Source organism: Engystomops pustulosus, chromosome 5 (genome assembly GCF_040894005.1).
Source record: "Engystomops pustulosus chromosome 5, aEngPut4.maternal, whole genome shotgun sequence".
NCBI lineage: Eukaryota > Metazoa > Chordata > Amphibia > Anura > Leptodactylidae > Engystomops > Engystomops pustulosus.
In genome coordinates this window covers 163621123-163644075 of record NC_092415.1, presented here as the reverse complement: position 1 = coordinate 163644075, position 22953 = coordinate 163621123, and the positions used below count along the sequence as shown (strand labels likewise).

The following is a 22953-nucleotide window of genomic DNA, read 5'->3' as shown; positions in this document are numbered from 1 at the left end:
CTGTAATATATTTTTTAAGATACTAAAACCAACACATTTTGAAAAAAGACATTTATTTTTCTCTATTTTTTTACAATGCTTCCCTTGCTGCCTTCTATCCATGACGTTGGCATATGCCCACAAAAGGACAACCTGGTACGCACCAAGGAATGAATGCCAAATGTTAGTCTATCTCTCCACTTTATACTAAAGGGCCTATCATTTTCTTTAAGCATCTGCATCCTGTTCTTCTTTTCATCAGGGTTGGCATTAAATGATTTCAATTCTATATATCATTTATTTATTGTTTTAAACTTTTTTCAGCTCATACCAATAAAAAATAAATATATTTTTTTAAATTTTAATTTAATCATAAATTTCTCAACTAACCTTTTTTATTTTTTAACATGTTTTTGTTTATGTGTAAAATATTTTAACATCTTTTTCAAAAAGTGCTAAGAACAACATATTTAGGGTAATAAAACAATCATCGGACATCAAGTTTAACATTTTTAGATGAATATCTTTTAACATTTAGAGTATACAATGTTCTCTTATTACAAATTGAATATCCTCTGAACATAAAACTAATGAATAAACATTAGAATTAGGCATTATAAAAAGGAAATTAATTATATTTTAAATAATCATATATTTTATAATTATGCTTACGGGTAACTTCATTTATATAGATTTATTTCTTTATATAGGAGGACATTTATCTTACACAACAATAATAATGTGATATCTCTGTCATAACAAATCATACAATCAATGATGAACATGAAACATTTTTCAAAATCCCAGGAATAGTTTAGATGGAGTTACCCCACACCTCAGGGTACAGAAAATAGAGTTACAATCTAAAAATTATTTTGGAATATTTTAAGAGCCTCGTGTCTTAGTCAAAGTCAGATTGTACTTAAAAAATGTTCTAAACTCAGCTAAATGAAAATAAATAGGCATTTTTATTGTATGTATGCTATTACTAAGTAGCATGTATACTGTCTTTATAGAAGGTTCCAGTCATGCCTTGTTTTGTCCCTGTCAATCCATTGTTATTAGATTCATGTCTCATTTCTCTTTAAAACATCTGGTTAGGTAAAAATGAAACCCATATCCTATATTTAATGTACAATTGATAATGTCATATATAGTCCAAAAATTGTTTAAAAATCGTTATTATTTGTCCATTGTTGAACTATATGTAGTTGTTTTTTGTTATTAAAAATCTATTTGTTCTATTTGTGTCAATCAAATGGCAATTTATAATTTGTGTATTTTTAATTCCTAAAATCAATATAAGAATGTAGTGTATAAAGTTAAAGTTAGTTTGGTGTTAATATGATAACTGTGATTACCCTGTAGGTTTCTCTTGTTCACCTTTTGAAAACCATCAGATTGTTACGGCTTCTGCGGCTTCTTCAGAAGTTGGATCGTTATTCTCAGCACAGCACTATAGTTCTTACTTTGCTAATGTCTATGTTTGCCCTTTTGGCACATTGGATGGCTTGCATTTGGTATGTCATCGGCAAAATGGAAATGGAAGAAAATAACCCCCTCACCTGGGATATAGGTAAGACATATTTAAACATGGATGTACTTTAACCAGAAATTGATGAATATAATAATATTCAAACATCCTTTAGGGAATCTATCAACATACTTTCTGTGAATAAAACAAATGCTTTATTTCTTTTTTCTGGTACTGGAGCTTCTTTAGATAAAGCTCCATTTACCAATAAAATTTGACGATTTTTGAGTCATTGACCCAAATTTATCAACAACAGTACAAACTGTATTATGTGCAGTTTGCCAGTGGAGTTTGCAGCGTGAGCTAGATTCATGAATTGTGCATGTTCTTCATGGATCTGGGAAGTGTGCACCATTTCTTCTTTTTTGCTCCTTGTACATGTTGCAGAATTGTGGCAAATGGTCTGACTAAGCCCTAGTACACCCCTTTAGGTGCACATATTTTCTGTCTTTTCTTTCAGTGCAGCCGGGAAAACTGGTGCAGACACTTTATAAATACATGTGCAAGCATGTTCTTTTTACTACAAAGACAGACAGAAAACTGCTGCAAACACTTTAATAAATGTTGACATTGTCTATAAATATGCAATTTATTTTATTTATGCAATTTATTTATTTTAGCAACTTAAAGTGAACATCTAGTTCAGTTTTCTTTACAGCCTCTTGGACCCAACCTATTAAGCATTCTTAGTTGACATGTCTTGGGAATCTCTTTAATTAGCTATTATAGATAGAACACAGTACAGTTGCTGGAATACAATGGACTGTTGCAATATTTGCAATCTAATGGATGGATGCTAAATATGTACTTTACAAAACGTGTCTGCCAACAGTATGTATTCTTCCAGCTGTTTGTTTTAGCGTACAGAGCATCAGCATATCTAATGTGTTGTTATGTCATCCTGGGTGGATTAGTCCTCAGGGAACACTACCTATTAGCTAACATTTAGTGCAAACGTTATGCAAAATAACTGATCAATGGGTGTTCTTGTTATTGGAAATATGACCTAAAGGGACATGTCTGGTTACTTTACAGTTTGATATATAATGTCATATTTGTGGTTTAAAAAAAAAATTATATTTAATGATCTTCCCCATTCCCAGTACCTGCAAAGGTACATCTACATAGTAAATGTTACCTATTAACCATGTAGCTGTTGCATTTTTACAAGTACAATATATATCAAAAAGATAACATGAACAGTGTAAATAAAGAAATAAGCAGAAATTCTAAAAAGCACAGTTCTGATGCTTAAAAACAATCATCGGTTTGAACATTTTTGCAAAGAGGCGAAAATGACAATTGATACCCGTTCATTAATAGAATTTGATATTTTTGGCCCTAAGCTTTTATCACCAAGTACAAAAAAAATCATATACAGCCTGGTACTACCTGCGCCAAATTAATTATTTGTATATATACTTGTTTTCCTAATACAACTGAATTCATTGGCTCAAATTTATGCCACTCCCCACCATGGTGTATTTTCATGAGACTGTCTCATATAACCCAAACAGCAAAATACACTGCCGGCAAGTTTATCAAGGGCCAAAGCCACTTTAACGAATCTGACTGCAGAGCAACTGCAAAACAGACGTAGAACTGAAGTAAGGTGCCAGTTCAATAATTAATTACCCCCACTGAGTCATTTGTGAGAATTTCTGATCATAATTTTAAGCAGTTGTCAAGTCATTGTAAAAATTGTAACTTTCAATTGCATATATTAAAATTGCATTCTTTGTCGAAATGTGTAAAGATTTTGTCCCACAATATAAATTTATTCCTGGGACCCTCATGTATCCCCAAGGCAGGGATCCCATTAGTTCATTTGACTTGAACCATGATATTGCATGCATTGCTGTTGCTTCTTTCAATTATTTCTAGTCCTGACCATATATTTCTGAGCAGTGTTGTGCAATCTACATCAGTCTCATAGATTTTGATCAGAGCAGCAGAATGCATAAAGACTCTATTCAACCAGGGGATGGAAGATCTATGTTTTCTAATCAGTAGAAGTCCCAGGGGTAGTCATCATTTTGCAACAATGCTATTATTGAGCAACCACTTTAGGTCATATTGAAGATTTTAATTGTGGCAGTGTTATAGGGTAATAGCTCCGCAACAGCTCAAATACATTTGCTCCTTTCAGCTGTAAGTAACATAAACATAATAACCAAACATAATAGGCCAAGTAAGTTAGTGTAGTAAGGCCATGTTTGCCTGAATTATCTACATGTGATGAATTATGTTAGCTGAGGTGAAGTGGTTGATTTTGCCCAAAAATACATGAATTTAACAAAACATTTGATTAAGAACTGTTGGACAGAATAAAGCTTTAAAAGTTATAAGGCAATAAATGGGGTGAGGGGACAGTTACTCATAGCCTATGGTTTTCAGAGCGTCAAGGATGCACAAATAGATCTGAAGTTGTTGTCTGTATAATATCCTATTAAAATATTATTAATAATTTCTCTAAATATTTGTTGCTGGTTACTACTCATTCAGCTCACTAGGCAATGGCCGCAATTATGTTTGTTTATCCTTGCTACTCCATAACTTATTATAGACATACCTGTTCTGTACACATGATGTATGAGGCCAAATTTAGTTTGCCTATTTTTAGGCATATTTTATGAGTTTGCTTTGAGGTTTGGCAAACATTGTTCTGGAATTAACTTTTATCGCTTATAGGAAAGGTCATCAATTTCTAATTAATTTTGAGCTTTGACGACCAGTGTTAACACAGACATTGAAATGGAAGCTTTTATCTCCTGTGTAGTGGCTAGAAACTGTAACTGTAGCCACAACTTGCTTTCACTTCTATGGAAGCTGCAGCTACAATCGTGAAATTTACTCATGGAGCCATTGGCTTCAGTTATAAATCTGTTTCTATGCTCAGCTGAACAGTTGATCAGTGGTGTGAATAGACCATCTAGGTTAACTCATGGACAATACTTGTAATGCATTTTAACCAGGGGCAGATTAAGACTGCCATGGGCCTTGGGCTGTATGAGTACTGTAGCTTATACAGCTCTGGATTTCACTTCCTACACATGGTACTAGAATAAAGCTTATTGGGGAATGGGGATGTGTCCCTTCTGTCTGCTTTCAATCTTCGGTTTCAGGACCTTAGGAGGATCTTCACATGTACTGAAATGGCTCTTGTGTTCATGTATATTGAGAGCAGGAACAGGTATAAGAGGATTTCATGGGTGAAGGTTCTTCACAGTATTAAATTTGGTGGTTGGTTTGGGTGGCAATGGTCCCCGGGCTATTGTCCAAACCGCCTATATTATAATCCACTATTGATTTTAACTGTTTAACTGTTGCATTTAATATGAAAATGAATTCCTGACTTCCGGTCGCATATCTGCTGTGTACTTTAAAATATAAAGATCATATTATTTGATGTATGATAAAAAGGTATGATTAGAAACAGTTGGGGGCTAGAAATCTTATTATGTGATAAGGATATTAGAATGTATATGCTTTTTTATATACAGTACTCCTCTAGAAACCTTTAAAATGAAAAGAAAGTTTTTTCATCCAAATTTTTTTTTTATTGTCAACTACAAATTTACTGCAGTTATTAATCCTGATAAGTATATATGTAAATTTAATTTAAATGAGATAATTATGAGACATTAATTCGGAATAGTGTACTCAGTGGGTTCTTCAATTTTTGTTGACACACAATTATTTCAGTTTTGATGGTAATTTTTGTCATATACTAAAAAGGCACAAAAATTAGCACACTCCTCTAATATATTGTGAGACAATTTCCTAGTTTTCTTAGATTCTGAGATAAAACCCAATGTAAAGAATGGAATGGCAAGCTCACCTTTGTATTACAATGTCAGGACGAAGGAGAAGTGGATAATTTACAGCTCTCCTAAGTAGACATTGTCAATATGCACAAGGATGATAAGAAATTTTCTCCAGCACTCCAAAAATAGTTAAAAACTTTCATTTTCTTCATTGATCCATTTACAGGTGACAAAGATATACATCCACATGAGAATGCCTACATGTTTCAAGCTCTTACTAAATAGGAGCTAACTGTCATGGTCCCAGGTTTCTAATTGTCTTTGTGCATAAATAAACAGACTGGACTAATAAATGTCAGTTACCTCCATTGGACAAACAGCTTTTTCTCTGTTAAAGCTTTCATCCTCCAGTACTAAAGAAAGACTTTCCAATTCAGAGCATCTAAGATCCAAAGTTAAGTGCCTAGATCAGGCTGATTTCCATCAAGAATACAATTTTTCCAGATTCCAATTTTTTAACAGAACTGACAAAAATAAGACTAAAGATAAAAAAAAACTACTTTGATAATCATCATATTTTAACTAAACAAATGTTTAGTTGAAGATAATTTCTCATAAAGTTTTTGTATATGAAATGTCTGGGAGTTACTGTATGTCCCACCGCCATCCTGTGGCATTGATTGCTGAATCCAGGTGGTCAGGTAGAACTCAATACTGCATGTCTGGCCACCACTGCCAAAATGTGAGTTGGTCGTATCCGAGGAAGATATCTTGTTTCAAAAGGACAACATGGCTACATTTATGAGAAAGTATCTTCACACAGGAACATTTTTTTTAATACCATCCAATTGAAGAAATGTTTACATATGGCAGATGAATTAAATTACATATAAATGCCCAGATGACAATACCCCTTTAAGCAAGCTTTTCTGTGGCTTAACTCTGCTACCCCTTGGATGAAGATGGCAAAAACGTTAGCATCTAATGCTGACCTTAACACCTAACTGCTAGCCTATGAAATCTACCTACTGATAAACCCATCCTATCCCTGACTTGTAATCTTTTGAACATAGTGGTTTGATCTCATAGAGCTCCCCAGGCCAAGCATACCAAATTACGACTGTCTGAGCTATCTTTAGATACTGTTAAATACTCAATCACTAATATATAATGCTGCCCTCTTTCCATATCTTATAATAAAACACTTCATTGAATCCCTCAAAAACATGACCTTACTTATGACATGAGACTGTCAAAGCTAGCTACTCTTCCCATCTTTCCGCTTACTTAAATTTTCGCAATCACTATGCTTTCAGACTATTGAAGAGGAATTTAGACTGTAGTATCCCAACTGGGGAATGAGGGAAAGCTCTCTGGTTTATAAAGCCCTAAAATGTGCTACGCACTCTGTAACAGCTCTTAAAATAATGCTTAGATGGTGCTAAATGCCAGAATGTTTACACCTTGCTTACCTCAGCTCCTCCCCCTTGTGCTGGAGATGTTGCAGTATGAGAGGCACTTTGATCTTTGGGACTGCTACAGCAACTAATAGATTCCATTCCAAATAAAACATCAGCTCGGGCACTTCTGAGCTTTAGACTTCAAACTATTTCCCCTCTGCAGAGATTATTAATGTGCAAAGTATTGGATTTAGCAAGAATCGTTATTTCTAGTCACTGTAAAACCCCCTTATGCCATCAATAAACCAATTCATTGCAAAAATCGAAAATACTCATGGCTTTTAAAAAGCGTTACCATTTGGATTCTTTCTCTCACAACCAATTACCGGAACATTGTACTGCACTTTTTGTGCTTATACATGGATATGTTCTATGTTTGTAAAAAAAAAAATAATGCAACATATAAGAGAATTCCTGAATCCTCCGATAAGAATATACCGCTATTCAGACCAACACTCCTGCGTTTTTCTTGTGACCTCCTCCGTATGCAACAGCAACGCCCCAGAAAAAAGCCAAACCGGGCGAAACCCAGGGTCGGGCGAGAACGTGCAGCTGGCGTCCCATATTGGAGTTTTATATGCACATTTTTATCGCTCTTTTGTGAGTATGTTATTAACCTAAATAAATCCTGAGTGTAAACTGTACTGCGCTATCTGCGGGTGAATTTCTTCCAGCGATCTACAGCAACATATGTTGCATACGGAGGAGGTCACAAGAAAAACGCAGTGTTGGTCTGAATAGCGGTATATTCTAATCGAAGGATTCAGGAATTTGTGCTGGAGGAGTGTGAACTGCTCTATTTTGGGAGTGACATATTGGAAGAGAAAGACATACGGAAGCAAGGGAATCAGGAGACTTATTCAGAACTTATTTTCTATGTTTTACAATTTGGGTTTACTGGATCAACCCTTGACTGTTTGTAGCTCCATGAGAGAGGTGTGCAGCACATAGCCGTTATTGCTGTATTTTTAGCATGTAAGAGAATTGTATGACGTGGGACTGTTTATCAACTGTTAGACTATGGGAGTTATATATGCTGTAAAATCCCAGTATCCTAAACTTTATGTTGGTTATACAATACAATAGACAAGTTATAGAAATTTCCAGCATATTAGTACCAATGGCACAAAATATATCTGATCCAACTCACAGTAATTCCCAAAGTTTCTGGTGGATTTGTCACATTAAACATTTGATGTTGCCAAGCTGCAACTCCATAGCAGCTTTGTAACTCCCAATAACCATTCTCTCTCTGATTCTGAGCTTTTGCAATAATTTTGCAAGAACTTTATGAGATGGTGCAGTAATTTTAGCAAATGCCCTTTCCTAAATAATTGTAGAAGGCTCAACATCTTCCAATCCCCCCCAACTTGACCTGCAACTAACCTAGCAGAAAAATACTGGTCTACACACTGAAAATTAATGTTGAATCTTTCATCACTACAGACCATCAGAGATATTAGCCGTTATCCATGTTATCTAGGGATATAAGAAAAAAAAAATCAGCACATGGTTTGGCATGGAATGGGCTAATTTTTCTTTAAGGTGGGGGGGCTCTGGTGGTCTTGTGCTGCCCTGCTAGACTATGTAAGGTCTGCATTTGTGCTAAAAAATTTATATAAAGCACCGATATCCGCAGAACTCTTCTTTTGCACACAGCTCGGTTTCAACCCACTATAAGTAATAAAACCACTCACCCCCATTGGCTCCTAATTCTCTCTGCAACACTGCCATCTTCAGCTTATAGTCTGTAGCATAGGCAGCTCTTAACATCTAATAACAGCCATGATTCTGGGTCACGTGACTGTCCCATGACCCATTTATATAATTGCAGGTTCTGGTGCCTTACAAGTCAAGATGGCGGGGAGTTCAGAATAACTTCTCATGGTGATCGGGTGAGGCGCTTTGTCAGTGTTTCACCTGATCTTCATTACAGCGGTCAGGAGGGTCTAGCAGTGCTGAATCCATCGACTATAGGACATAGCCATTTTTTAGCAAAATTTTTTCCATTGTCCAAAAAATCCAATATTCGTGGTGTGTCCCACAAGTGCCATGTTAACTTCAAAGACAATACAAATAATTACTTAAAAAAAATTACATAAAATATACTGAAATCTCAATATTGGTTCTTTTTAAATACTAATCGTTTAATAAGTGTTGGCTGTACAAATTATTATCTACCCCTCAATCTATTACATATAACCTTCTTTAGCCATTTGGACTTTAATCAATGTTCATTGACTACATTGTTAAAGGAACATTTTAATTCAATAAAGAGCAAGCATCATAGCATAGAGGAACAAAACTAATAGGAAACACATTTGTAATAAATCATTAGTTTCTTAGATATCTAAATGACTATTCTACATAGTTTAATATAAGGATTAAGACTAGTAGGAGTCTAAGCTTACTTTCAATCCCCTCCTCCTCTTATTAATGCAGGTTTTCGTGAACAGCTGTATCAGTTAGTGAATGAATTGTCCTGACGTCAATCAGCAGATGCATCATCCTCACTAATCCTCATTTACTAGTGATAGAAAGAACATCCATTGTCTACAATATATTACAAGTGTTTAAATAACTGATGGAAATTATCACTGTCCTCAAGAGATACCAATATTTATTTCTCAGGAATACCTGTAGATCTACAGAATCTACTTTATTTTTTACACAACTTTCTATATATTCCACTTAGACATAGATCACACAGATTCGTTTTTTATTTGTCTTTTAGCCAAGAATAGAAACAAATAACAGAACAAAAATAAGCATTTGATTTTCTTCCTTTTATAATCTCTTCATGGTCCTGAACAAAAAATGGGAAATATAAGTACATAACATTCTCTATTTTTGCAGAAATGTGTTTTTTTAAATTTTCTAAAATAGAAAAAGGGGGGGGGGGACGTTGGCACAAAGTGGTGGATGTATGAAGATGAGTGATAAATGTAGAAGCTGAAATGTAATAGGTATTTAGATATTAACAATGGGTGAATGTCGCTGATGGTATTGTATGAGCCACCCTAGCTCATAGATATGTACAAGACAATCGAAAACCATAGAAAAATATACCTGCCCTGACTATGATAAATGGAACGAGGAGTGGTTAATAATGAAAGCTGCAGGGGTTGAAAGGGTAACTGACCTTCTTGACCCAATCTTCAGTGAAGAGAATGTGATGTTCCGGAAGCTTGTCCGCGATGTAGTTGATCCCGCAAAGGTAGTTAATGTCCAATTTAGTGAATGTTCTCCGCTCGACCACACACTAGATCGGAAGTTGTTAGTAACATCACTATGAGTTATGGATGCAGCAAAGGGAAAGAGACATAGGTGAACACGCACCACACAGGTTTTCAAGAGCAACGGCTCTCTTCCTCAGGGTAGAACTCTCCCATCTAGTGTCTGGTCGAGCGACCAGCTGGGGCTCCCACACTGAATTGCTCCTATTCCTTGGATTTTCTTCAAACTTAGATTACAGGAAAGGACATTCACTACAGTGGACATTAACTACCTTTGCGGGATCAACTACAATTGCCGACAAGCGTCCAGAACATCACATTCTCTTCACTGAAGATTGGGTCAATAAGGTCAGTTCCGTTATTAACCACTTCTCGTTCCATTTATCATAGTCAGCGTAGGTATATTTTTGTTTTTTTTAATTTTCTATTTTTACTACTAACATATGCAGACATGGCATATATGCAACCTGTAGGCCCACACAACAGACCTACTGTATGAGAAAACGGTTCAACTATCACCTTAAAAGAAAAGGATAGTAACTAGAGATAAGCGAACATGCTTAGGGGTTGGATTTCAATTAGGCACAGTCTGCCATTTACTTTTTATTTTACGTTTATTTTTTTAATAACTCAGTGTCATCTCATCTTGCATAGTAGTGTGCTTTCATACTTGGCTAGAAAATAGCCATAGGAGAATCCAAACGGCTTACTTACGCCTACAGTAGCGTTATATATATTTGATTTCTGGTTGATCTGCTGGTGGCTGTACTTGCTGCAGTGCATCTACTAGCAAATTGTGAGCAATTTGTAGTGAGACTTGCGACCGCTGTGTTTTGCGCTTAGTGACGCACATATCCATTGCAAAGACCGAAGTGGGAAAATTTATTAGGGGTTGGATTTCAATTAGGCACAGTCTGCCATTTCCTTTTTTATTTTACGTTTATTTTGTTTAATAACTCAGCGTCATCTCATCTGGCATAGTAGTGTGCTTTCATACTTGGCTAGAAAATAGCCATAGGAGAATCCAAACGGCTTACTTACGCCTACAGTAGCGTTATATATATTTGATTTCTGGTTGATCTGCTGGTGGCTGTACTTGCTGCAGTGCATCTACTAGCAAATTGTGAGCAATTTGTAGTGAGACTTGCGACCGCTGTGTTTTGCGCTTAGTGACGCACATATCCATTGCAAAGACCGAAGTGGGAAAATTTATTAGGGGTTGGATTTCAATTAGGCACAGTCTGCCATTTCCTTTTTTATTTTACGTTTATTTTGTTTAATAACTCAGCGTCATCTCATCTGGCATAGTAGTGTGCTTTCATACTTGGCTAGAAAATAGCCATAGCAATAGGATAGCATCGTTTGGTTTTAAAAACTAAAAAACACAAAAAAAAACAAAAAAACACAAAAAAAAGTTTAAAAAAAATTAAAGTTATAACTCTCATTTTCAAAATGTTTAACCCGAGGGCTAGGGGTAGAGGACGAGGGCGGGGACGTGGGCGTCCAACTACTGCAGGGGTCAGAGGCCGTGGTCCTGGGCGGGGTGAGACACCACCTGCTTATGAGGGAGCAGGGAAACGCCGCAGAGCTACACTCCCTAGGTTCATGTCTGAAGTTACTGGGACTCGTGGTAGAGCACTGTTGAGGCCAGAACAGTGCGAACAGGTGATGTCGTGGATTGCCGACAATGCTTCGAGCAATTTGTCCACCAGTCAGTCTTCCACGCAGTCCACCCATGTCACCGAAATCGGCACTCCTCCAGCTCCTGCACCTCAGCCTCCTCCCCCCCAATCTGCCCCCTCCCAGGAAAATTTGCCATTTGAACCGGCATACTCTGAGGAACTGTTTTCTGGACCCTTCCCACAGTTAGTACTAGCAATGCAGCTGCACGCATGCACATACGGTGGAGGGAGTGTAGTAACATATAATTTCAATCTATATTTCCTTGGGTTTCCTTCTCCTATTCCACTGTTGTAATAAACTCCTACATATACATCGTGGTTAACTTCAATAAACACAAAACCTATCTACAAAAAAAGTTATTCCAACCAAAAAATTGCAAAATACAATTACATCTTTATTATAAATCAAATGACAAACAATTTAAAAGCAAAGAGAACAGGCTGGTCACATATAAGGGGAAGCGGAGACACTACACAAAATCAGACAAATCTTGCAGGGTGATGCATGGGGATAAGTGCTGCCCTCCTAAGGGAGGTGTGCCTGAGGAGATATGCTATGAATCCAGAAGGAGGAATGATCCTAAACAATGTTTAAAGTGCATAGTGCCTGTACATCCAAATGGGGGGCATATCTTAATCTAAGAGCACACATTTCATTGTAGCTTATCGTAAATTTTCCGATGCCCAGGTTTTCCACCAGTCGCAGTCTGTGGGTGATGATGACCTTCTTGACGTAGTGGAAGAAGTGTCTAAAGAGGTGTCCGACGATGAGGAGACACGGTTGTCAGACAGTGGGGAAGTTGTTGTCAGGGCAGGAAGTCCGAGGGGGAAGCAGACTGAGGGATCGGAGGATGATGAGGTGACAGACCCAAGCTGGGTTGATAGGCCGGGTGAACACAGTGCTTCTGAGACAGAGGAGAGTCCTCGACCAGAACAGGTTGGAAGAGGCAGTGGTGGGGCCAGACGGAGAGGCAGGGCCAGAGCTGGTGCATCAGCGCCAAATGTGTCAACTAGTGAAGCTCCTGTGGCGAGGGCTCTTGCGGCGAGGGCTAGATTTTCAGAAGTCTGGAGGTTCTTTAAGGAAACACCGGATGACCGACGGACTGTGGTGTGCAACATTTGCAAAACCAGGCTCAGCAGGGGTTCCACCACTACTAGCTTAACTACCACCAGTATGCGCAGGCATATGAATGCTAAACACCCCACTCAGTGGCAACAAGCCCGTTCACCTCCGGCCGTGCACACCACTGCTCCTTCCCCTGTGTCAGCTGATAGTCAGCCCCCTGCCCAGGACCCTGCCACAAAAACCCCATCGTCGCCTCCACGATCCTCCACAGCATCCACCAGCGTTCAGCTCTCCATACCCCAGACGCTGGAGCGGAAACGCAAATATAGTGCAACCCACCCGCACGCCCAAGCCCTTAATGTCAACATCTCCAGATTGCTTAGCCTGGAGATGCTGCCCTATAGGCTAGTAGAGACCGAGGCCTTTCGCAACCTCATGGCGGCGGCCGCCCCTCGGTATTCGGTCCCCAGCCGCCACTACTTTTCCCGATGTGCCGTCCCAGCCCTGCACCAGCACGTGTCAGACAACATCATCCGTGCCCTGACCAACGCCGTTTCTGACAAGGTCCACCTGACCACGGACACGTGGACGAGTGCTGCCGGGCAGTGCCACTATATATCGCTGACGGCACATTGGGTTAACTTGGTGGAGGCTGGGACCGAGTCTGACCCTGCGGCTGGTCATATACTGCCGACGCCGAGGATTGCGGGGCCTACCTCGGTCCAGGTGTTTCAGGCCTACTATGCCTCCTCCTCCTCCCACCCCTCCTCCACCTCCTCCTCCTCCGAATTACCATCCGTGGGCATGGCGCCATCAGTCGGTAGCTCTAGGCACAGCAGCAGTGCCGTCGCTAAGCGACAGCAGGCGGTGCTCAAACTGCTGAGCCTAGGCGATAAAAGGCACACCGCCCAAGAGCTATTACAGGGCATCACGGCGCAGACTGATCTGTGGCTGGCACCGCTGAACCTGAAGCCAGGCATGGTTGTGTGTGACAACGGCCGTAACCTGGTGGCGGCTCTGCAACTCGGCAGACTGACACATGTGCCATGCCTGGCCCATGTGTTAAATCTGATAGTTCAGCGTTTCCTCAAGACATACCCCAATCTGTCTGATTTGCTCACGAAGGTGCGCCGCATCTGTGTGCATTTCAGGAAGTCCAGCACAGATGCTGCCACTCTCAGGGCAGCGCAGCGCCGCCTCCAACTGCCCGCTCACCGACTGTTGTGCGACGTGCCCACGAGGTGGAATTCAACACTGACCATGTTATCCAGAGTTTACCAGCAGCGCCGAGCCATTGTAGACTGCCAGATGTCAACTTCCACCAGAACTGGTAGTCAGGTCAGTCAGCTTCCTCAAGTCTACAATGAGGAGTGGACGTGGATGTCTGATATCTGTCAGGTGCTGCGTAACTTTGAGGAGTCAACACAGATGGTCAGTGGCGATGCCGCCATCATCAGCCTCACCATCCCGCTGCTTGGCCTGTTGAAAAACTCTCTGATCAGCATGAAGTCGGAAGCTTTGCGCTCGTCACAAGAGACGGGGGAAGAAGATTCCCTTGTTGATAGCCAAAGCACCCTTAGGTCTGTTTCTCAGCGCATATCGGAGGAGGTGGAGGTGGAGGAGGATGAGGAGGAAGAGGAGGAGAATGTTGGCGAGACACAAGAGGGGACCATTGTTGAGTCCTTCACTGTTCAGCGTGTATGGGCAGAAGAAGAGGAGTTGGAGGAGTTGGAGGAGGAGGAAATGGACAGTCAGGCCAGTGAGGGGAGTGAATTCTTACGCGTTGGTACTCTGGCGCATATGGCAGATTTCATGCTAGGCTGCCTATCCCGTGACCCTCGCGTTCAAAGAATTTATTCCAGCACCGATTACTGGGTGTTCACTCTCCTGGACCCACGGTACAAGCAAAATCTTTCCACTCTCATCCCTGGAGAGGAAAGGAGTGTGAGAATGCATGAATACCAGCAGGCCCTGGTTCACAAGCTGAAACAGTATTTCCCTTCTGACAGCGCTAGCGGTAGAGTGCGTAGTTCTGCGGGACAAGTAGCGAGGGAGAGTAGGCGAGCAGGCAGCTTGTCCAGCACTTGCAAGGGTACGCTTTACAAGGCTTTTGCCAGCTTTATGTCACCCCAGCAAGACACTGTCACCTGTCCCCAGTCTCGGCAGAGTAGGGCTGATCTTTACAGAAAGATGGTGAGGGAGTACGTAGCTGACCATACCATCGTCCTAAATGATCACACAGCTCCCTACAACTACTGGGTTTCAAAGCTGGACATGTGGCACGAACTGGCGCTGTACGCCTTGGAGGTTCTTGCCTGCCCTGCCGCTAGCGTCTTGTCCGAGCGGGTTTTCAGTGCAGCTGGTGGCATCATCACCGATAAGCGTACACGCCTGTCGACTGACAGCGCTGACAGGCTGACGCTTATTAAGATGAATAAAGCCTGGATTTCTCATAATTTCCAATCTCCACCAGGTGAAGGAAGCTCAACCTGAATAATTTATCCACTCCTTCTCCTCCTCATTTTCCTCCTTCTCCTCCTCTTTGTACAGTAAAGCAGAGGAAATTGGCTATTTTTTGACAGGGCCCACTGGCTCTAGCTATAGTACTTTATGCATTTAATTTTTCTGGAGGGCTACCTACCCGGTCCTCTGTTTTAAAAAATTTTTGGGAGTGCCACATACAGGCACTCAATCGATTCAATTTTTCTGGAGGGCCACCTACCTGCTCCTCTGGTTTGAAAAGTTTTTTGGACTGCCACATACAGGCACTCAATCTATTTCATTTTTCTGGAGGGCCACCTACCCGCTCCTCTGGTTTGAAAACTTTTTTGGACTGCCACATACAGGCACTATCCAAATTAAATTGTCTCCATAGCAGCCTCCACACGTTGTCTCCATTGCTACCTCCAAACGAGGTGTGTCAGGCAGAAATTTGGGTTGTTTTCATGGATTCCACATCAAAGTTGTTAACTTTGTCGCCACCCTGCTGTGTTATCCACAAAATATACTGGCAAACTTTTATCATTTACCAATATTATTTCAGCGCTTCTTGCGCATCTGTTTACATTCCCCTCACCCGGCATATCCTAAACTTATAAGAATGCTACTACACTTGATCTTATACAAAAGGTTCTTAGAAGTGCTGTTTGGGGAGTAGCCTAGAGACAGGGGCTTGGATTGGCGAAAGCTCACCTGGCAGCGGAGCGCCAGCTCCATGCGCATCATGCGCTTCTTGTGCATCTGTTTACATTCCCCTCACCCGCCATATCCCAAACTTATAAGAACACTACTACACTTAACTTGGTGCAGGCTGGGACCGAGTCTGACCCTGGGGCTGGTCATATACTGCCGACGCAGAGAATTGCGGGGCCTACCTCGGTCCAGGTCTCAAAGGTCTAGTATACCTCCTCCTCCTCCCACCCCTCCTCCACCTCCTCCTCCTCCGAATTACCATCCGTGGCCATGGCGCCATCAGTCGGTAGCTCTAGGCACAGCAGCAGTGCCGTCGCTAAGCGACAGCAGGCGGTGCTCAAACTGCTGAGCCTAGGCGATAAAAGGCACACCGCCCAAGAGCTATTACAGGGCATTCCACATCAAACTTGTTAACTTTGTCGCCACCCTGCTGTGTAATCCACAAAATATACTTGCAAACTTTTATCATTTACCGATATTATTTCAGCGCTTCTTGCGCATCTGTTTACATTCCCCTCACCCGCCATATCCTAAACTTATAAGAACGCTACTACACTTGATCTTATACAAAAGGTTCTTAGAAGTGCTGTTTGGGGAGTAGCCTAGAGACAGGGGCTTGGATTGGCGAAAGCTCGCCTGGCAGCGGAGCGCCAGCTCCATGCCAAGATCCAACTAACATAGTTTTAACTGCAGCACCTTTAATCTACTACTAGTTCACTGCCTCCATACATGGTCCCCTTATCAAACGAGCTGTGTCAGGCAGAATTTTGGGTTGTTTTCATGGCTTCCATGTTAACTTTGTCGCCACCCTGCTGTGTAATCCACAAAATATACTGGCAAACTTTTATCATGTACCGATATTATTTGAGCGCTTCTTGCTCACCTCCTTTGGTTCCTCTCTGCCACCCATTGGTTTGAAGCCTGAGTCCATTTAGAGTATGTCGCCATGCCACTCTCTAGCCTGCCGCTGCTGCCGCTGCCTCTGCATGCCGTCCCCTATAGTGTCAGGGTCAATTATTGGATGTTTTACATGCTATCTAGCTTCATTCTGTCACTCTGTCATGGCCATGCTGTTGCCCATAGTTTTGGCATAATGGTGCGATTAAGCAGCCTCAGAGGCATCCATGCATGCTGCCCCTGCTGTTTCCTGTCCATTTCCGTCGTGTTTCCATCCTTTTCTGAGGTTCCCAGGTGTTTGGCCAAGCTTCCCTGTGCAGAGCCTTGGTCCCCTTGAAAAATGCTCGAGTCTCCCATTGACTTCAATGGGGCTCGTTATTCGAGACGAGCACTCGAGCATCGGGAAAAGTTCGTCTCGAATAACGAGTACCCGAGCATTTTAGTGCTCGCTCATCTCTAATAGTAACTCTGTACTTTTTATTACTATGTGTGAAAATGCACGAATGGCTCCATAGCTTCCAATCTCTGGCGAAGGGATTTTCATCATTAAAGTGGTATACAGCTAGTAATATCTTCCAGTGAGTCAAATTAACCACATTTTAGTCATCTCTGTTATTTCTGTCTACTTTTTATTAATTTTATTTTATAATTTCATTAAATAATATCCCCAATGAAACAGAGCATTCATTGACAAGCCAGTAGAGCATATCTGACATATAGCAACCTCATCAAGTTCTAACTGAATGACTGATAAAAATGGTGGGCAAGTGGTGATATTATATAATTGTTTTCCAAAATTGTGTCAAATTCTGAATTTGTTTGCAAACTGTTAAAAGTAGCATTTTTCAACTGTTTACAAAATCAAATGCTATGAAAGGTGGATTTATATAGTGATATAATTTCTTTTCCATATCTGTCAACATTTGGCACTTCTATTTAGCAAGTACCAAGTCAAAATGGGTAACTATCCAGGAATTTGCAAAAAGGTATAAGAAATTAACCACTTAAACTCTATACTAAATAGGAACAATTTCTAAGATTGGTGCAGTTTCCCTTCAAATTAATCATTTCTAGATTTTCTTACGGCTCAATCTACAATGATGATAGAGTATTGGGTGGTGTATACAGGAATTGGCATCTATATTAATCTAGATTGTGCATTATAATTCAACCAACACAATTCAATTTCATATTCCCTCGTCTTACCATTCACTAGATGTAGTCCTATTTGTGATCCCTAGATTTCATTTCACCAAACATTTTTTAATAGTGGTGACTAGCATTGTTTTTTAAAAATATAAAATTACAATTTCCTTAAATTACATGAAATATATTTATTGATCCCTGGCAAATAATAAGAATAGCTGTATAGTTAATTAGCATAGCAACCATTACATGTTAGAACAAAAACAACTAGATTCTTATTACAGTACTGTCATCTTTTTTCCCTTCCTGTTTCTCTGGGTGTATTCACAAAGAAGAAACAAATAAGTCCGGGAAGTGGATTGTAACTGTGTCAAACACCATTGAATCTAAGGCTCTAAAAATCCGCCCTAAAAGTAAGTGCCTTATTTTATGATTTTTTCATATAAAGTTAATAATTTGGCCAAATGATATTTTATGATAAAAGTTAAAAACAAGTCAGCAATAGATATTTTACTAAAGAAAAATAAATAAATATATATATATTTCTTAAAAACCCAATTGATCTGCTCTGAAAACATAATATAAATTATTAACAACGTAAATGTAAAAAGTGATTTAAATGATTTAAATTATCAAAGTAGTTTACTTAAAATAGAAAGATTATCTTACAGTTATCCAACAGTTTTATATCTTCTGTTTTGCACATATAGTTTCAATAAATTCAAACTGATGACAGTTTATTATTTTATTTATACTTATTATGAAGGCCATCGCAAAGAAAAAATAAAAACAACTCTAAATATCATATGAGTTTCAATGTATTATGCAGTTACCAATTAAAGCTTAAATAAACAACAATTCTATCATGGGGCTCATGAGATTACAAAATTATGTTGTACAAATTCATGTATCCAAAGGAACTTTAAAAAAAGTTATCCACTTTTTAAATTAAACTATCCACGTTTTTCAAAATGTCAGTCAAGTCCTAGAAAATTGCTGCCATTTATCTATGTTTTATACATAAAATATTGTTTTAACTTTAATATAGCCAAACAATAAACATTGGACGATACCTCTGAAATAAGATAATCAGAAAAATCCCCCCAAAACTCTAACATTTGCATTAAGTCTTTTTTATGTAATGTGGAAGATTTTTTTAAGGTTTGTAAACACATTAATGTATTGAGTTTTATATCAATAAAAAAAAAATACATGAATACTGTTATCTTTTGAACATACAAAAAAGTCTCACATACATTACCATTTTTCGGCTAAATATGCCATCGTCCAAATACGAGACAACGAACTTTAATATAGCCAAACAATAAACATTGGATGATACCTCTGAAATAAGATAATCAGAAAAATCCCCCCAAAACTCTAACATTTGCATTAAGTCTTTTTTATGTAATGTGGAAGATTTTTTTAAGGTTTGTAAACACATTAATGTATTGAGTTTTATATCAATAAAAAAAAAATACATGAATACTGTTATCTTTTGAACATACAAAAAAGTCTCACATACATTACCATTTTTCGGCTAAATATGCCATCGTCCAAATACGAGACAACGAACGTGTGTGCACAGGGTTGACGCTCAATGTCTCCTGAGAGCCATGAAGACTTTGATTGGCGTGGATTGAATCACTAAATGGAGTATGGCATATTCAGCCGAAAAATGGTGATGTATATGTGCCTTTTTTGTATGGTCAAGAAATATTTTTTAAAAATGGCGAAATACAATATGGATCGTCTTTTTTGATTGAGCAAATGTTGAGTGGCGAGGATAGAGAGCCTTGTATTTTTACTTGTATTTATGATCTTTTCAGAGTAACTTTAGTGGATCAACATTTCTAATTAGAATGGATTATCTGTTTCTTTAATTTTCTTGTGTTGTTTAGTTGCCTATTTGTTATGTGCCCTTTAATAGCTTAGGTAATAGTTTGAAAACATTTTTCTGCCATGACAAAGATTGGGGGGGGGGGGGGGTATCAAGGATTGTACTGATATACAAGCTTTGATTAAGTCACAATTGCTGGAGCCCGACCAGGAAACACCTCCACACCGAGTGGGTGCTGAGGGGTGTGGTGTGAGCTATGTGGGCTGGCATGGTGGGGGGATGAGCAAGACATGTGGGGAAAAGTGCAGATGCAGGATGAACCAGAGCTTGATTGATCCTCCCCAAGGTTTCTAAACTATATCTATGTAGGAACCATATTTGTGACCACTTGTTTTATAAAAGTGGGATCAGTGTTAATTCATTTTTAAATTATATTCCATTAAAATATTAATTTTTTTCCTTTTTCAATTAGAAATAATAAGCATCCTAATACAATTAACATTAAAACTAAACATTACTGCTATTGTCAATCTCCTGTCATACCAGTTATGCTTTACATTTTTATGTTGTTTATGTTATGTTTATGCTATAAAATAATCAATGCTTATGTCTTGAATCTGCATTTGATCCTTTTAATTACCATGGGTCATTGGTACCTAAATGTAGAATGTACTGGTAATTATTTGCAGTTTTGTTATGTTTCTTTTTAATTGATGATGTCTTTACATATCATGACAATTTTTATTTACAACAGAAGCTATGCTAATACAATAGGTGTATCATTGGTCAAAATACCTCCAATATACAAATAATGCAGCATGAATAGGGGACAAAATGGAGGGTTAAAGTGCTAAAATGTAACTTTTATTTATGAATCTAATAAAAAAACTCACACTATAGTGCAGATAAAGAAATACGTATAAAAACAAAAGTAACCAAAAATTCTCTTAGGTGGTTACTAAGCGGAAGTGTATATCTACGATAACTAAGCGAGCAGAAACACCCATCAAATTTGATTAGGTCACCAGAGTAAATGGTCATCTCCTACCATGATTCAGGCATCTGCAGCTCAGCGGGTGGGTATCAGGGGCAACCTGGAACTATCCTGTCCCTGAGAACACCCCTTTAGCTCCCGCCCTACAAGGGCAGTCCACAGCTGTCTTTATCATAAAAAACGCATGCCCCCTGTCAGCACCACCTTCCCTGACGCGTTTCGTCACCTGACTTTTCAGAGGGATAAATACTGATAACCGCCCTCCTTTAACCTGGATTTAGCGTTCATAGGGCATATAATGGTCTGCAGTGGTTGTGAAGAATGTTGTCTACAATGCTTCAAAGAAAACTGTGGTGCTGGACCCGGAGATTTAGTGTGCAGGCTGGCAATCTGTTAGTTCTATTTATTACATGTTTTTTGTTTAGAGAATCAGCAGACAAATGACTAAAAATCGTACTTAATACACTTTTTGTCATTTTGCGGATTTAAGTTTTATAATAAGCAATGAAATTTAACCCCTTCCCGAGGGCCGAGCCCTCTCCATAGCCGGTAAGTCTTTGCTGCATAGGCTTACTGGTAACACCCACGATCGGTGCTACTTCGTTTTAACCCATGCATTACAATGTGCTAATTGCACATTGTAATGCATGGGGAGTAAAATCCACATATACTGCCATACTGTAGTATGGCAGTATATGATAGGATCGATCAGACTACCTAGGGTTAGAGTACCCTAGGGAGTCTGAAAAATAGTAAAAATAAAAAAAAGTTTAAAAAAAAAAAATTATAATAAAAAAACCTAAAAATTCAAATCACCCCCCTTTCCCTAGAACTGATATAAAAATAAATAAACAGTAAAAATCATAAACACATTAGGTATCGCCACGTCCGAAAATGCCCGATCTATCAAAATATGATAATGTTTTTTCACTATGTTTAACCCCGTAACGGAAAATAGCGTCCAAAGTCGAAAATGGCATTTTTTTGCTATTTTGAAAAATATAAAAAAATTAATAAAAAGTGATCAAAAGGTCGCACAGTCCCAAAAATTATAGTAATGAAAACGGCATCAAAATTCGCAAAAAATGACACTATCCACAGCTCCATACACTAAAGTATGAAAAAGTTATTGGCCCCAGAAGATGGCAAAATAAAAAAAAAATATTTTGTACAGGAGGTTTTAATTTTTTTAAATATATGAAAACATTATAAAACCTATACAAATTTGGTATCCACGTGATTGTACCGACCCAAAGAATAAAGTAGACATGTCATTTGGGACGCAGAGTGAAAGCTGTAAAATCCAAGCCCACAAGAAAACGTCACAAATGTGGTTTTTCACCATTTTCACTGCATTTGGAATTTTTTTCCCGCTTCCCAGTACACACCATAGAATATTAAATACCGTCACTATGAAGTGCAATTTGTTACACAGAAAATAAGCCATAACAGAGCTCTTTATGTGGAAAAATAAAAAAGTTATAGATTTTTGAAGTTGGTGAGTGAAAAATGGAAGTGAAAAAACTAAAAAAGGGCAAGTCGTGAAGGGGTTAATGAACTTTTACAAAAGTTATTTTAAAAATATATACAGTGTCAACCTGTGACACTTCCCCAGGTTTAGCTACAGATACAAAGACTGCATGTACTTCTGCAAACTGTCAACATTGGCCCACCATGTGCAGTTTGCCTGTGTAGTGTGCAGATGGTTGTGGTTCATGTTCTTCATGTATCTGATACCCCCTGCACTGCTCCCACTGAGTGCACCAACTTTTTTTGGTGCACTTTTAACATAAGGCATGATAAATGTGGTGCAGGGTCCGACTGTGCACCGGAACTCTCCTTTCAGTGCAGAATTTTGTGTTGCATCGGGTATAGTGCAGTCCCTATTGCAAATTTGTTGTGTGCATCATAAATGTGTCTCGGACACTTCATAAATATATGTGCAGGCAGTTCGCACTGAAAAGAATGTGCAAAGTCAGACAGAAAACTGGTGCAGGGGCTTAATATGCCTTATATTCCAGGATTACGTTTTAGGTGCCATATCACTAGACATAGAGAAGAGCAGAGAAAGTTACGGTTGGGAGTGGGAGCTGTATCTAAAAATCACTAAACCAACTGTAACTTTAACATTGTTTACCTCCAGTTATGTGGCAGCTAAAA

The 22953-nt window shown here is 39.0% G+C and overlaps 1 protein-coding gene and 1 long non-coding RNA gene across 5 annotated transcripts in view; one reads left to right on the top strand and one right to left on the bottom strand.

Moving 5' to 3' along the window:
• LOC140133450 (uncharacterized) overlaps window positions 1-22953 on the bottom strand; it is a 125836-nt gene that overhangs the window by 14953 nt on the left and 87930 nt on the right. The window lies entirely within an intron of this gene.
• The window catches only part of KCNH8 (potassium voltage-gated channel subfamily H member 8), a 252604-nt gene that overhangs the window by 164587 nt on the left and 65064 nt on the right, over window positions 1-22953 (top strand). For 2 of the 4 annotated variants that reach the window (XM_072153654.1, XM_072153652.1), the window contains exons 7-8: window positions 1348-1555; window positions 18292-18372. In XM_072153654.1, coding sequence (XP_072009755.1) covers window positions 1348-1555; window positions 18292-18372 — 289 coding nt within the window. The remainder of the gene's footprint in view (window positions 1-1347; window positions 1556-18291; window positions 18373-22953) is intronic. The other 2 variants (XM_072153653.1, XM_072153655.1) reach the window with 2 other exon arrangements.